The sequence below is a fragment of the Pseudoliparis swirei genome, chromosome 15 (genome assembly GCF_029220125.1).
Source record: "Pseudoliparis swirei isolate HS2019 ecotype Mariana Trench chromosome 15, NWPU_hadal_v1, whole genome shotgun sequence".
Lineage (NCBI taxonomy): Eukaryota > Metazoa > Chordata > Actinopteri > Perciformes > Liparidae > Pseudoliparis > Pseudoliparis swirei.
Window position 1 is genome coordinate 17193306 of NC_079402.1, and position 17316 is coordinate 17210621.

General features: G+C 41.9%; 1 protein-coding gene across 1 annotated transcript; it reads right to left on the reverse strand.

Annotated features, from left to right (window-relative positions):
- Positions 1–3783: 3783 nt before the first annotated feature.
- pdcl (phosducin-like) lies at positions 3784–16417 on the reverse strand. Its single transcript, XM_056433201.1, has 14 exons — positions 16163–16417; positions 15987–16070; positions 14428–14544; positions 12502–12642; positions 12281–12424; positions 10947–11128; positions 10730–10813; positions 10212–10458; positions 9677–9963; positions 8738–8885; positions 8141–8501; positions 5807–5994; positions 5499–5680; positions 3784–4830 (listed from the first exon to the last, which is right to left on the reverse strand). Exons 1-14 carry the CDS (start codon positions 16167–16169, stop codon positions 4267–4269), a joined length of 2736 nt encoding a protein of 911 aa, XP_056289176.1. The 5' UTR covers positions 16170–16417; the 3' UTR covers positions 3784–4266.
- Between the last annotated feature and the right edge of the window lie 899 nt (positions 16418–17316).

Below are 17316 nucleotides of genomic sequence, written 5' to 3' on the forward strand. Positions count from 1 at the left end.
TTGTCACCTCCCCTCGAGTTTAAGCTGATCAAGAATTCTGCAGCAATCATTTCTGCATCGGGACATCTCCCTGACACGGGATGGAGACGCACCTGTGAGGGCCGGCTCGGCGTCTGAAGATGTGCTGGACGCCATGAGGGGACTCCGGCCGGCGCTGCTCTGCATGCCCTTGACGCTGATGGTCCTGCAGAATCGGAGCTTCGAACTGCAGGATACGATTCATACGCTGATCGAGGAGAACATCCACCTCCACGACCAGCTGGAGAACCTCACCCAGGCCCTCAGGGAGCTCAAACATGATCCTGCATCACTCCAATGGTACGCCGTCTTTTCTCTATCATTGAAGGAAGAAACATATATTTTCTTAGAATTATCATCCTTCATTTAGATTTTTTATTCTTCTTCTCTTCTTCTAATTCGTATTATCCATATCACACCAGTACATGTATTGGTTTTGTAAATGCAAATACAACCTTTTAATTAAATTTCAATCTGAAGACGATTAGATGAATACTATAGGCCAGCTGGTGCATTGTCTTCATTCATTCACGTCATCGTGTTGCTTTTTTCTTTTCACTCGTTTGAGCTCACCCAGAGAACCACTCAGTGACTCGGTTCTTCTGTGTGTGCTCCGTGATTCCCACAGACCCAGATCACCACGAACACCGTGAACACCACGGCGAGGAGGCCCGCCACCTGTGGGACGAATGGTCCGAACACGGTGTGTATGACGGTCTGATGAATGAACTCGACTCCGTCTGCAGCTCAAACACAACTTGTCTTTTGGCTTTTTCTTTTTGCAGCTGAATTTCAAAATAAAAGGTAAAAATCAAAAGGCAAAAGTGTTAATGGTTTTTTTCAAAATGTGTTTGACTTTATACTCATTAGTTGGAATGCTTTAAAAAAAATTTTTTATTATTTTTCATAACTTTATTAATTTTTATTACTTTACAGTGATATTGATCCAATAACAGTTCCCTCTCCACCTCCCTCCCACAGTCCATAGACTTGCTCAGGTTAATTGATCTCTGAATTGCCTATAGGTGTGAGTGTGAATGGTTTTAAATTTGTGCATTTTTTGTAACTTTTTTATAACTTTTCATACTTTTTTACTACTTTTTAACTTTTTTATATGGAGGTTAGTTTTTTAGGTTAGATGGGTGGGGCTGCTCCTGACTGAAGATTAATGCAGACTCATACCAACTAAATTACTTGGTTATTAGCTGTATTTGTTTTTCATATTAGTTAAGAATGAACCTCGCTACTGTATAACTTAGTTCCCTTCTTTGTATTACTTTATTACTTTTTAAATTGTATACAATTTTTAAAAACTTTTTTAAGTAATTGTAAACTTTTTTAAACTTTGTAATTACTTTATTACTTTTTTATAACTTTTTATAACTTACTTTTAAATACTTTTATAACTTTTAATTACTTTTAAAAAAAACGTTAGTACTTTTTTACTTAGTAATAATTTTTTATAACTTAAACTTTTTTAAAACTTTTTTACTTTTTAATAATTTTTTATAACTTAAACTTTTTTAAAACTTTTTTACTTTTTAATAATTTTTGATAACTTTTAAACTTTTTTAGAACTTTTTAGAACTTTTTAATAATTTTTGATAACTTTTAAACTTTTAGTACTTTTAGTACTTTTTAAACTTTTTACTTTTATTACTTGTTTATTACTTTTGTACTTTTTTTATTTTTTCATTTCTTTTGTACTTTTTATTACTTTTGTACTTTTTATTACTTTATTACTTTTTATTACGTACTTTTTTATTACTTTTGTACTTTTTATTACTTTTGTACTTTTTATTACTTTTGTACTTTTTATTACTTTTGTACTTTTTATTACTTTTGTACTTTTCATTACTTTTGTACTTTTTATTACTTTTGTACTTTTTATTACTTTTGTACTTTACTTTTGTACTTTTTATTACTTTTGTACTTTTTATAACATTTGTACTTTTTCATTACTTTTTTACTTTTTTATTACTTTTGTACTTTTAGTTATGTTTTAAATTTTTTTATTATTATTATTTTTCATAACTTTATTACTTTATAGTGATATTGATCCAGTTACATTTTTCCAGTTTACAGCACTCAAAGAACGATTCAAGCCCTGCTGAGAGATGACACATTTAAATATGGTTTGATACATTTAATTAAATTAATTACACAAATGAACATATTTATATATTTCCACCCAATATGTTTGTGCTTCAACATTTTCAGCTTGAAGTTTCCCTTTTTGATATGTTCAGATGTTTAAGCTATTTTCAGCCTATTTCAGCTGTTGGCAGCTATTTTCAGCTATGTTCAGCTTTAATTTTTTTTTATTTCAGCTATTTTCAAACATTTTCAGCAATTCATTTTTTATTTTTCAGCTTCAAGCTTTCAGATGTTAGCATTCCAACGCATTTTCAGCAGGAAATGCAGTTTCTAGTTCATAATGTCATAGTCATGTGTCATGTGTTGTAACTCTGTAATGATTCCTTCTGGTCACATGACATCTATTCTTCTGACCTCCTCTGTTGCTCTCCTGAAGGTTTCTTCCCTTTATTTTCCCCGTGAAAGGTTTTTTTTCTATTTCTTTGGAGTTTTTCCTGATAAGATGTGAAAGGTTAAAGGTCAGGGATGTCGTATGTGTACAGATTGTAAAGCCCTCTGAGCCTAATTTGTAATTTGTGAGAATGGGCTATACAAAATAAACTGAATTGAATATTAATCTGAACACTTCCAGCCGATTTGCTGCATCGGGCCGAGCGAGTTGTGGCCTCTGTTGGCATTGATTTCATGCCATGTCGGATGCAATCAGGCTTACGGGTCAAATCAGCACCAGAGGGAGAAAGCAAAATGTGAAATGCAAATCCACTCTGCCAGAAATGAGTCTCCGAGCAGCACAACACATTGTCGGTTAAAGGGCCTCTATACGATGATGACAGTATTTCTCCCTTCTGTGCAGGCATCAGTGCAGAGACCCATCTGCTGTTGGAGCATGCCTTTTGTGGAGAGGACCTGCACGACTCAGCTGCTCCCCTCCTGTGCCTCGCCCTGCTGCTGATGAGAGATGCTTCTAGACTCCGTTAGCCGGACGTCCACCGGAGAGCTCCACAGAACTCCCTCACTCGATCGTTCAGAGGAAGCAAAGTTATTATATCGTGACCCACGGGCACACGTCAAAGCTACGCTGTACTAATGATCGTAGTGAGCGTGGATGTGATTATTGAGTTCAACGGGTTGAGTTGACCCATCCGCGTTCGACCAATCACCTCGGATGAATTCACTGGACTGGAAAGGAGCTCGTTGATGCTGGTGGAGCAGAGGAAGCTGAGCGACTCGTCATGACTTCCTTTGTGGTCGTCGTGATCGTGAAGACTGGATTGAAATTGCATAAGATTATTTATACAACACTTGTTTGTATGTATCCCTGAAGATATTCACACTGATACACATCAAGTAGTTTGAATTCCTTGAGAAATAACCAAGGAATAAATATATTTTCCCGCAACTTATAAAGGTTGTTGTGAACATAAAGATGTACATTTAGCACGTCGGAGGAACTTTCGCATTAATTTGGAGTTGAGTTTATGGCCAGCCAATAAATACCAATCATCAATCCCTTTATAGTTGTATTTTTGTGTTATTTGGTGCTGTGCAGTTGGTTCATCACATCACTCTAATCAGATGGAGTCACTGTTAGTATACAGTACACTTTTTGTTTTATTGTCCATCATCCCTCCCTTTGGACTTTGATAAATGAAGAGAATACAGCAAGCACTGAGTCCAAACATTTGTTTATTCGCCTCCCTGCTTGAAATGGTACAGCACATACAAAAGTTATAAAATCAACTAGGATTCCATTTGGGCTGCAGGATTTGTATTCTAGTTTCTACAGAGAGAGAAACACATTCAACACAATGAAGACGCTAATGAAACAAAACAGGGATTGTGTTTTAACACAATGAATAAATAATAAATCAAAACATTGAAACTAACACCTACATTATTCTCACTGTCACAATGGTCCTTGATTTAAATAATGGAAAAAATAATGTGCTTTTGTTTTTAATGATAACTTATGTTTACCGTGGATTGATGTCATGAGTAGAACCATTCAGCCGTGACGGCTGTACGAGAACTAACAGAGCAATCCTGGCTCCATGTGTCATCACTACGGGGGTCCACTGACATCAAAATCACCGAGAGTCCTTTGGGACCGTGAACACAAGTTTCAAAAGCAAATAATTGGAAATAAAGGCTCTAGTCGATATCGAGGTCGGAGTCCTCGTCGCTCACTATCGTCTGAACGATGGCTCCGTTGCGGACCGTCTTCTGGGAGCTGGGGAGCTTGTCGGGCAGCAGGCCGTACTCCTGCAGCAGGGCCTCCACGTCGACGGCGAAGAAGTCTTCCCCCAGCTGGTCCGTCACCCGCACGAAGTTGCCGATCAGGTCTCCCGCCTTGTAAACGAGCAGCGCGGGCAGAGCGCCGTCTCTGAACAGCGCGCTGGTGCTGATGGCCGAGCTGCGCACGCTGCAGAATTTGACCAGCGGGTATTCCTGAGCCAGGCACATCAGGCTGCCGCTCATGCTCTCGCAGCCCGGGATGTCGGTCTCGTAGATGTGGATCATGACCAGTGTGCTTTTGTCCTCCTCGTCCAGAGCCTCCAGGAAGTCCTCGCCGCTGTCGAGCTCACAGACGCACGCAAAGCGCTTGCCGTTGCAGAGCTGGCGCCGCATCTCTGCGATGCGCTGCATGCGATAGTGCTGGAGGAAGTCTTCGTCGTCATCTTCCTCCTGGAGAATGTTGTACTCTTGCATGGTCATCTGTCAGGCAGACGAAGAAGAAGAAGAAGAAGAAGAAAACACGTGATTGAAAGTTACTAAAATGAACAGTCGTCTGTGCCGTAAATACGAAAACAACCGGCCGGTGGTTAGCTTAGCTTAGCACAAAGACTGGAAATGGAGGAGAACGGTTAGCCCACCTTCCAACACATCTATCTCAATAAATAAAACACATTATCAGATGTCGTTTGTTTTTACTCTATTTCTTGCCAAACAGCCAACAGAAACTCCAAAAAGTTACTGGGCCCAGCCCAGAAGTCTGAATTTCCCCATAATCAAATTAATCCAATTTTAAATGGTTCTGCATTGGCTAACTATAACTCTATTACAATTGTAAACTTGTTTCTGGGGACGTAAGAGATGTTAATTTGTTGGCAGGAACACGAATGCAAAGTGAAACAGAACGTGTCACTAAACTCACTCATCCATCATTAGATTGTGTCAGAAATCAGAGTTTGGAGGCGCGGGGAATCCACGATGCTGGTGAGGTTATATTTAATTAATATCAGGCCTGTATTTAGTCTTTTCCCACAGGGAGCGTCCCGTTGACACAGTTTCAAGAGAGAGTCGCCCAGAAAGGAGTGACGAACACAATTTTCCAAAGCATTTATTTCGGTCCCACGTCTACAGTTTGTCCTCATCCTCCTTACTTTGCCCTTGATTTTGTCTTGCAGCGCCTTCTGCTTCTCTTTGTCTTTTTCCAGGTCGAGGTCAGAGCGGCAGGTCATCGACAGCTTCTTGATCAGTCTCTCCATCTCCTTCTTCTGCTCTTGTTTCTGCTCCACTTCCAGCTGCTTGTACTTCCTCCAGTCATTGATGACACCCTTTGGTCCTGAGAGAGAATACACAGTTTTACTGTTATTGTAATTTCTTGACAAATGTCCACACAGCGGTCATATTTGGGCAGGACATTTCTCGATGTGTGTGTGTGTGTGTGTGTGTGTGTGTGTATTAGTACCCGTGTTAACAGCACTTCCATCGGCGCTGTAGTCTATTTCAGGCTCGCCGACGTTCGCATCCCGGATGGTCTTCTTCTCCCCGTCCTCATCTTCATTGTCGCTGCCTTCATCCTCACTGCTGCTGTAGTAGTACTGCAGCTTCTCGCCCAGAATTTTGTCATCCAGAGTCGTCATGACAACGGCTAACCTGATGGTTGACGTTTTTAATGTGTGAGATAGGGTACTAATGCAACTCTCTACATCCATCAAGAGGACACGACACTCCGCCGAAGTGTTTCACACGAGAAGGGATCTGTTCATTCTTCGTGCAGCAAGCAGAGGACAGTCTGGTGAATTGCTAGACCACATTTGAATAACAAAGTCTCCATTTTGTTGAGTGATTTGACTAATAACTTGCCTGAGCTGCAGCTGACAGCGAGAGAGTCCTGCTTTATCTTTACCCCCTCATACAGACATCACATCAAGTCACTGGAGCATAATAACTCCGATTGACAGCCATCCAATCTGACATAGTTCACACAAAGGGTTTAAGTAAAAAAAAAATAGGGCAACTGCCTTATACATAGCTTAAGCTGAGTGTGTCAACCACATGTGTGCTAAGAGGCCTTTAATGATGCACTGAGCCGTATGTAAGCCAGCATAATGCACAGATGGAGAGGCAGACAACGCCTCTCCTTTTAATAGTGGTAAGGAAGAAAAACGGTAGATATAATAATATTATGGCTACCTAACTCTCGCTCTTTTGTTTGATATTGTTGACGCCAATAAAATGAATTCAACACAGTCGGAGAAACACCGAGCTATCGTGAACTAAATTGTCTCTGGGTCCCTGGCGATGTGACAGCCTCGATGGCCAGCATTAAATCAGATAACCTAACGTTAGCTATCGTCAGCCAGCTCGTCGCCGTTTTTGCAGTTTCCTAAAGTATCTCAACGCTCCTGTAAAGAGGATCGAGGCGATCCCATAATCTTGTTTGAGAAAGTGAACTAGCTAGCTATTCTCGCACTGACTTCCTGTGACAAACAGTACACATTCGCTAGCCGAGTGTCTCTCTAGCATCAAACACCGCTACAAAAGCATAATAATGTCGATTAATTATCTTACCTTGATTTTATGACCAGCTAAGAGGAGTCAAATATCACCAACTGCCCCCAAATCACTCCTGCTAATCCGCTAGTTTAGCTGCCGCAAACAACTCCGGAGTGTGATGCCTTCATGAATTTATTTAATGTCGTAATTTGGAATAATAAGGAAATGCAAGCCCCAAATACGTCTATTAATTTTGTTGTTGTTACAGGCACTAAAAGTAGATCAGCTGTAGAGTAAGTTCTTTCGTTATGGTCATCTATATTAGTTTTTAAAATTATGGAGTATGATAGGGTCGTATTCTGAAGTAACCGTGCAGTAATCCTGGATTCTACAGAGAGTCCTTAAAGGCAACACGATACCACGACTAATCCGGGTTCCTTGCCTTGATATAGAAAGATGCTGTAATTATTATACAGTTCCTAGTTTCACAGCTAGAGGGCAATGTGACTATGGAGAGGAGAGATAGTACTTATACCACCACCACTACTACTACTACTACTACTATTTTCGACTAATACTACTTCTTACCAAAATTGCTAAGAGAAACATGTTGACTTAATCATATTTTCCACAAAAGGTTCCATGATATAATAATATGAATATAATTATAGGTTGGTTCAATCTTCCTTTTGTTGATACCAATTACTACATTTCAATAATCTGAAAAAATCTTGTATGCATCCTAATTGACCTAAATGTTTAAAAATCAAAAGTTATCTGCGCTTCGGTTTTGTGTTTTTAGACGTTGGTGTGCATGTTGTTCAGTGATAAAATAGTATAAGGAATCTCTTTCTTGTATTCCCGTCATCATTCAGTCTCAAGTCAAAATAAACAGGATTAACAAGAAGCAGTCAGTGAAACATGAAAGTGGGAAAAGTGACTCATCAAAGACACATTTCAACAGACAGTGAAAACAAACATTTCAACTACTACCAATTCAAATGAATGGACAATAATCCGCTTTGTGTCTATAGCTTTATTTCAATGAATGGCTCTATCATTTTTCTTGAAATAAACCCACAGACTATACATACCTTAATTACTGGACAGTGTGAACATGATGGTATCAGAAATCATTTAACAAAAACTTGATGTTAATACTGAGCTCTGTATGATTCTCCAGTGACATTCAAACAACCGTAACGGCACGTTCTCTAAACAAACATCTCTTCTTTGTTTTTTGGCAGCAGCCTTTTTCTTTTTCTCTTCTCAAACCATAACCTTCTGGTGTTTGAGTCAGAGCTCTTCAGTCCTTGTTTTACTACTTTCGTCATCACTCCCCGTTTCCGATTGCTCCTCCGTCGGTACCCTGAACGCCACATGAGGACACGTCCTGGTGTTCTGGCAGACCAGTTTCTTCAGCGTGGCAGAGTTCACGATGTCAAAGCCGACTTTGCCCCCAAAGGTGCTGGGCTTCCAGTAGACCGGAGAACAAATCGGGTTTCCCATCAGGCCTTTAAGGGAGAAGGGGGCACCCATCTCCACCATGCTCTGTCCAAAAATGGACCCCTGGCGTGTTCTCTCCAACAGCAGGCCAGGATAAAATTCAAGAGCATCAATATCACCGTAGAATTCTTCAAGCTCACTGGCGATCTCCTCGTTATCTGCAAATAAATCACAAGTGTCGCACAGTTAATACAATAATCTACCACACAGGACATCAAGGACTCTTCTATACCTTTGTAGCCATGGCTCTTGGGATGGAGGAGGATGAGAGTGTGTGTTCAGCGTGTAAGAGTGTAACATCGTGGGCTCGACAGGTTGCATGTGTGGGTCGTGGTCATGCGTGTGTCGTGGTCATGTGTGTGTCGTGGTCCACACACGGAGCGTCGTCCCTCACCAGTGAACTCTCTGAAGGACGCGTACGGCTGGAGGTTGAAGCGCTTCCTGTACTCGTTGAACGGCTGCATGCGGAGCGTTCGGGACTCCTTAATGGCCACCACCGACACTCTGGTCACCGCAGGGTTAATGTTAAAGCCACCGCCAATCTGTAGGACAAAGGTTTGAGGAATTAAGTATTGTATGTATTAAATATATATATATATTGTTTTATATATAAGGCTCTTCGGAACAAGTTTTCAAGCAATCATAGGTTAGGGCACTTGGCCTGAACCCTTTCGGTCAGCCACATGTATCTTTATTTTTTTTAAATTCCTGGTTGTTGTATTTTTTTGCCGATCGAAATAAATAAACTCGTTCATTCAAATAAACTCATTCATATATATTAAATGTTCTGTATTTTTACGTGTCATTCACCAGTACTGAGTGCTCAGCAGGTCATGTGGATGTGCCTAGACTGGACTTGGTTGTGTGCGATGACCTGAGATTATATTTCATAAATCTATGCTAATGAAGATTAGTAAAAGTAATGATCTATATAAAATGTGGGATTAGTAAAACATAATTTATTCCAGCTAGTAAATGCACTTTTTGTGTGTGGTAGGCAACCCACACAACAAAAAACAACCTTTGTGTCACACATAAACGAGTGTTATTGTCTTTTTTTGTACTTTGTGTTCAACATAAAGCGTTGTAGTATAATTATAACAATCCCCCAACTGTATCAAAACATTAGCTAAATCCACTCAGGACTTTACCACACGTCCAGAAGAACAGGAAGTGTGAAAGATAACAACAACCCTATTTGAAGCAACCAATACTGCCGATTATCCCCAAAGTTATAACAAATTAAGAGTTAATTCTAACCATTTGAACCTCGAGAAACTGAACACGAGAAAACTTGATTTTATTGCTGCGTATTTCAGATTAAGTTCACTACCTGTCCGGCAACTTGTCGAGTGAAGGAGTCCACCAGCACCTCGACGCCGTAGTGCGTGAGCACGGTGTTGTTGAACATGAACTGCTTGTACGACAGCTCGTCTCCGTTAATGACGAAGCTCTCCGGCATCAGGGGGTGCCAGTGGTAGAGCTGGCTGAACTCCTGAGCGATGCGGTTCCCGAACTGGAAGTCGGAGTTAAACAACAGGGTGGGATCAAACTTCAACTGCAGCAGGTATCCGCTGAGGTGCTGCACGTACTCCTCGATCACTATTTTTATTGTCTCACCTGAGGGAAAGGTGCAGAGACACAAAGGGACAGATTTAAATGTTTGAACATGACGGAACATGTTAAAAAAGTCAAGTTGACTCCAGTAAAATGATCATTGATGAGCTTCTACAGGGGCTGCTGACATGTTACAGCAAAGCAGAGCAGCACTACACACACGTTATAGAGCGGTTACAAGCACATTAGAGAAATAGCTCAACGGTGAAGGATTAGTTCAAAGTATGAAGTCAAACTCGTGTCGAGCTCACCGATGATGACAAAGCGTGTGGTCTGGAAGAGCTGCTCGTCATCCCAGGTAGGATGCTTCGCCTTCAGGACGTCACACACTCGGTTGTGCTCCCGGAGCCACAGCGTGGCGAACATTCCCAAACCCGGGAGGAGTCCGAACACCTCCTGACCGATGGCCAGCTGAGCCTCAGGGGGAACCCCGGGGGGGTAGCTCATCTTCACGGGGGCGTCGGCCACAGTGGGAGGGTACATCTCGCCGCCAACTAGCTGATGGGGGGATGAAGAGAGGAAAAATTAATGTCTTTCCCAACCCTCTGCACTTTATCTGACAGGGGAGGGTACTCTATATTCCTGCAGCAACAGGCCTGCTCAGTATATTCACATCTATATTTCAGGGAATTGTTAGATATCAACAGCCCCGTGAGGGAGTAATGGTTTGCTCTGGGGATGGAAAGTATTTGTTCTAATCTCGAGCAACGTGTCGAGATACATCTTGGAGCTTTTATTTTTTCTCTTTGCACATTTTTGATTCCGTCACCTGATACTTGAGTTTTCCGTCTTTGTGCAGCCGGAGCCGGAGCTGACGCTCCAGGTCGCCTCCGTAAATGTGGCCCGCATCCACCTGGATGAGAGAGAGGGAGAGAGTAAGAGCAATGAATGCAAAGCTGTTGAACTCGAAAGACAAAGTCAAGGAGAGTGCTTCTTAAATAAAGTGTATTCTCATTCAAAAAGGGGGCAACGGTTAAAGGACTAACCCCGTGCGCTAGAGCCTTGGTGAAGCCCACGCCCATGCTGTTGTAGGTCTTGAAGAACTGGTGGGTGAAGTGCTGCGCGAAGAAGGCAAATATAAGGTTGGAGCCCTGGGGGTCGGGTCTGAAGGTCCTTCTCTTCAGCAGCCTCTCCACCAGCAGCTCAGGGTCAGGCAGCCCAGCTTTGCCTGCACAGAAACACCGCGGCGTCAGAGAGAGCGCGGCGGACAAACACAGATACGCCGCGCCTCCAGCCATAATACTGAAAGAGTGCGTCTGTGAAAACAGGAGTGATACAGTTCACACATCACACGGCCCTTCTGCAACCAGCCAAGGTCAACTACCGGCATGCACGTCACCGCGGTGACCAGAAAATATCTATATATTAGATACTTCTGAAACACGTTTGCACCAACAAAATGTTATTTTATTTGACTATTTAAAATATATATTTTATTTTATTGTATTATATATGTTAGTGTATTGTATATTTTATTAAAACATTTTAAAATACAGTATAATTAATTAGTATATTAATTTTATTGTGTTATATATGTTATTGAATTGTATATATATATTTTTTTTTTAAATAGTCAAATTAATTAGTATATTAATTAAATTTTTGTTGTTGAATAAAGTAAATATAATATAATCAAAAAAATAAAACTAACTGCATTTATTCAAGTACTGTGATTCATTTAAGTCCCTCTCATATGGCAGTTTATCTGAGTATTTGTATTTAATATATTTTTATAAAGAATGAGTTGACACTATAAATTATGCTACATCTAGCACATAAGATCATTTTGTAAAATACAGAGTGAACTATTGAACTGTTTAACCCTTGTGTTGCCGTAGGGTCATTTTGACCCGAATCAATTTTACACCCTCCCTCCGCTTTAGGATTAATTTGACCCCATTCAATGTTTAATGTCGGTGTTCTTTCGGTAGTCAACAAACAAACATAAAGTGCCTCACACTTAAACTTGGAAAACAATATTAATTCTAATAATTTTCTGGAGGTTTTAATTGCTGGCGTCAAATTGAACCCAAAGGGTAAAATATGTTAGTAAATATAAAGGTAACAGGAGGGTGAAACATTGAATCGGGTCAAAATGACCCAACGGCGGGGGGAGGGTGTAATATTGATTCGGGTCAAAATGACCCTAAGGCAACACAAGGATTAAGGTTAAACTACCTTATGATATAGAAGGTAGATTCTAATCTGCTATTATCATAATGTTGTATGAATATATTACAGCATTCAAGTATTTTTAGTACTAGTGGCAAAACAATACTTGGGTTCGATACAGATACCAAAACATGAATGAGTGGCTGACCTTTGACCCCCAGAGGTGTCGGGCAGTCCTTCGGCACTGGGGGCAGAATCCGAGTGTAGTAGCTCAGGTTGTAGTAGGATTCCCAGCTGAGGTAGTCATATTTGGAGTTGTAGGTGGGAGGGCTCGGTATTAAGTTGGACCTCACTGTTGAATACAAAAAATAGTTACTAAACACTTTGGCAGTGTGACAACCCTGAGCGAATAAACAGAAGACTCCGGACCTGTCAGAACCAGTCGCATGAGCACGTCCCGTAGGAAGGTGTAGTTGATGAAGTCCCAGAGCCAGTTGAAGTGGGTGAGAATGTAGTGCAGCACGTCTGGACTGGGCTTCAACAGCTGGCGCACTCTGGTCCAGAACTCCGCTGCGGTGGGAGGACAGAGAGAAAAACCTTTACGAGACAACATTGTTATTGTTGGAAGTTAGGAGCTAGGAGCTAGGAGCTAGGAGCTAGGACTCCAGAGGGGAACGACTTCCCTTCAGCATGTTAATGTGAATAAAGCACGGTCCAAGAGGATGCTCGGCAAGCCGGCTCAGCCTCAAAGGATTGAGCTAATTAAACTGGACTTTTTCTTTTAGATGACAATCTGTTAAACCACAATGTCAACTGATGTAATCAAGGCTCACAAAAGGTCCTGCTGCATTCCATCATCCTTTAAATTAGCTTTAATTTAGACCACCTAGTCCAGTATTCACTCTGTTTGAGCTACGCTGTTTTTCCACTCTCACAGGGCGACACAGCTTCGCCCGCCCCTAACTCGCTCCACTGTGTACGCCGGCTAGTCGTCATCGGTGTCGTGCAAATTTAGATTTATAAAATCCTGACACTTAAAACTCAAATGTTTCAAACCCATTTCCCAATCTCCTGCTCCACATTCCTGTTCTTTCCTGTCCTTCCACTCCCATTCGTGAGAGTGGAAGCTTCACTGGGCTCGAGCTCGGTGAGGTCACGGAGGAACCGTCAGCCAAATGCACCACCTCGGATCACATGTGAGGCTCCTTGTTCATGTGGAGAAGAGCGGAAGAGATTGTAGATAGTAGATTGGAGATGGATAGGAGATAGATAGATTGATTGTAAACATATATACACTACCGTTCAAAAGTTTGGGGTCATCCAGACAATTTCGTGTCTTCCATGAGAACTCACTTTTATTTATCAAATGAATTGAAAATTGAATTGAAAATATAGTCAAGACATTGACAAGGTTAGAAATAATGATTAATATTTGAAGTATTAATTTTGTTCTTCAAACTTCAAGCTCAAAGGAAGGCCAGTTGTATAGCTTATATCACCAGCATAACTGTTTTCAGCTGTGCTAACATAATTGCACAAGGGTTTTCTAATCAGACATTAGTCTTCTAAGGCGATTAGCAAACACAATGTACCATTAGAACACTGGAGTGATAGTTGATGGAAATGGGCCTCTATACACCTCTGGAGATATTTCATTAGAAACCAGACGTTTCCACCTAGAATAGTCATTTACCACATTAACAATGTATAGTGTGTATTTTTGATTAATGTTATCTTTATTGAAAAAACAGTGCTTTTCTTTGAAAAATAAAGACATTTCTAAGTGACCCCAAACTTTTGAACGGTAGTGTATATATATAGTAGATAGATTGATAGATAGATTGTGGATAGATAGATTGTAAATAATATATATATATATATATATTGTAGATAGATTGATAGATAGATTGTGGATAGATAGATTGTAAATAATATATATATATATATATATATTGTGGATAGATTGATAGATAGGTAGATAGTAGAAAGATAGATCGATAGATGATAGATAGATCGTAGATAGATTGGTAGGTAGATATATATATATGGTGGATAGATTGGTAGGTAGGAGGTCTGGAGAAGACATCAGCAGGAGCAGCTCTGGTCCAGCTGGTCTCGTTCTGGCAGTCGCTCCTGTTCCGGCTTTGTTTCCAAATATTTTGGTCTACACAAGAAGTCTAAACTGCGAGCCAGGGGCTAAGTTACTCTATTTCCTGACTAAACAAAAGCAAAACGAGCACGCCCTGTGCATCGGCCGGACATCTAATCCTTTCCATCTTGTGTACAAAGGAATAACAAAATATTTGTAGTTCCTTACAAAACACAATAACAAGGGAGGATGTGCGGCGGACTCACGGACGGTGCAGTTGTCCCCGCTGAAGCCGGTGCGGGTGCAGTCACACTCGTACTTGTCCTCCTCGTACCGCACACACACACCCCAGTGCTGACAGGGGAAGTAACAGCACGGGTTCACTGTGGGGGGGAAATCACAGAGAGGAACTCGTGTCAAATACTGACGTGATTCGTGAAAATGACACTCGGCAACGAAAGAACAAACAACATCTCATAGCACAAACTTAAATCATCTCCTAACATGTCTTTTAAGCCATATAGGGAGTCTCACTTGTTTTAACATAAAACATCTTCCATTAGAGTGATGTAATTCATCTGAACTGCTGCTCCCAGTGCAGTCAGCAGGTCTTGAGAGATGCGTGTTTGAGCTGCAGGGAGGTGAAAGAGGCCCTGACGTCCGACTTGGAGAGACTCCTTGTAACTAATGTTCTCACCCACAGAAACAGGGAAGGGGGGGGGGGGGGGGGGGGCTCCTTCGACAAGGATGTGAGACATTGCATCATCCATGTTGGCAGATAACACTGTTTGAATCCTTGCACATGAAGAAATGTCTCTCTCTCTCTCTCTCTCTGCCCACGCAGACCCTGTCCTCCTTTGTCTCCGAGCAGCGATCCCAGATCGGCCGACTCATCCGACCGCAACGTAAACTTACACAAACACTTTATCTGATCTCATTCGACGCTACGGCTCACAAGTCACACGCAAAGAGGAAACTCGAGAAATCAGACTACGAGGCTGTGAAGGAGGGGAGTTAACGAGAACTGGTGAAAGCAGATAAGTTGGCCCCAGGGCCGGAAGGCGTATTGTGTATTGTGTTGGGGGGGGGGGGGGGGGGGGTTGCCCTTTAAGGTCAGACTACATATTTGCCTATCCAGGTAAGACAGGAAAAGTCAGTCTGTAATTTTCCTTTTTTAAATGCACCTCTTACTATAATTAATAGAGTGATCTCACTGCATTGCTAACATCCCCCCTATAAGCCTCCCGATGCTACTCTGTCCTGACTCTGATCAACATGTTGAAGGGGAATAAGGCGTCAACCATGACGTCAGATCAATTGTTTGCTTTGGCTCTATCAGATGAATCCTGCATGCTATTGTATCAGGGCTGGGCTTGCCAGGGCCTGCTTTTGTTATCAGGGGGAGCGGAATGCGTCCAAGCCTCCAGCAGCTCAACCCGCAGAGCTCAGAAGATTACATTACATTACATGTCATTTGGCTGACGCTTTTATCCAAAGCGACTTACAGTAGTTACATTCATTCACTGTAGACGCAGCTACAGGGAGCAACTCAGGGTTAAGTGTCTTGCTTAAGGACACATCGACTAGGGCGGGGATTGAACCTCCAACCCCCTGATGGAAAGACGGACCTGCTACCCACTCACCCATAGTCGCCCTGATCCAACCAAAGGGGGGGGGGGGGGACACACACACACACACACTCTATTGGACATGTCTTTCCTGCTAAGGAGCAATGAGAGCAGCAAATACTCAATTAGAGAATATTAAAGTATACTACTTTTTTTTGTGTGTAAACACCTCCCAGGCACATTGACCTCTCACCCACCTGTATCGGAGGTAACCTCATCTCCACCGCACGCGGGCTCCCGCAGCAGCAGGAGCAGAGCGCACACTGGTCCTAGAGAGGAGGCTTGAACAAGAGTTTAAAAATATGTTTTTTTGTTTTTCTTCAGGAACAGAAAGGTAAGACGCAAGCAGCAGGAGCAACGAGCGGGTACTCACATCTCATGACAGCAGCCTGCGTTCAGGAGGACGGCCTGCCAACTCCTTCAAACTGTGAGAAAAGTGGAACCGCGGCGCGGAGGAGGAGAGCCTGCTGGGGACTGAAGGAGAGCGGGAGGACGAGAGCAGCCGGCCCGGCGGTACGACAGGTTGAGTCCTGCCTGTGAGTGCTGCAGCCCGCCGCACTGCGCCTCCGCACGCCATCCCGAGGAGCAGGGAGAAAAAAGGGGGACGGAGACTCCAGGCACGCTCCGTGGTGACGCTTCTTTACCGCCCCCTAGTGGTGCGCAGAGCGTCACTGCAGCCGCAAGCTTTCAAGCAAAGTCTGATTTATTATAATTATAATAATCGTGTTATAATTATGGAGGATGATGAAACACCGGGGGATGATGAAAACAAAGTAAAGCAAAAGTCCTTTCCGGAGCTGACCTGTTACTCGACTTAGTGAAACACATTTCGACATGTCATAGAGGGGAAAAAGCATTAGTGCAAATAATTAAAGATGAATCATGGTTTAATTACATCTTCTGCTTCAGCGTCAGTGCTAACGTTATTAGTAACACCGGTGTTATAGCAACAACGATGAGTAAACAGGACCGTGGACCTTGACCTCTTCAACAAATGGCTTTGTTTTGAAAGTGCAGAACACAACTTCATCTATAGATTACCCCAAAATATTCCATATGATGGGCTTTGTTATACTATACATTAAAATGCATTTTAGAATGGGAGGTGTAGAAAGTAGAGGTGTGTCAGGACTGTGTGGATGACCTTACCTCTGGGTGGAGGAAGAGCTTGTGTGTCCAGAGTATACAACACCTACAGAAGTTGCAATTTTCTATTATAAACATTGGGTTTGGTTTTGGAAGCATGTCGGCATTTAGCAACATTTAAGTATCTGCACTATTTTACAAAGACAAGATTGGGAACACACATATTTCACTATTTTTCCTTGAACTTACAATGTAAATATTCACCGTGTATATATCAAAATATTGCAAATATCTATAAATCAATAAAACTGGTGATAACATTTGTTTATATAACAGATAAGCTGTAGTGAAACTGGCAGAAGTACAACTCCCCAGAGGTGGAGAGTTTCATTAGTGATGTTGAGACATCCTTGGCGGTTATCAGTGATTGAAGCTGCAGAT

Excerpts from the sequence above, each read along its gene's own strand:
- pdcl (XM_056433201.1), bottom strand. Across the intron at positions 12,643-14,427 it reads CGGGGACAACTGCACCGTCC|CGGAGTTCTGGACCAGAGTG; the intron begins GTGAGTCCGCCG and ends CTCCCACCGCAG. Across the intron at positions 5,681-5,806 it reads TGGAAGTGCTGTTAACACGG|GACCAAAGGGTGTCATCAAT; the intron begins GTACTAATACAC and ends ATTCTCTCTCAG.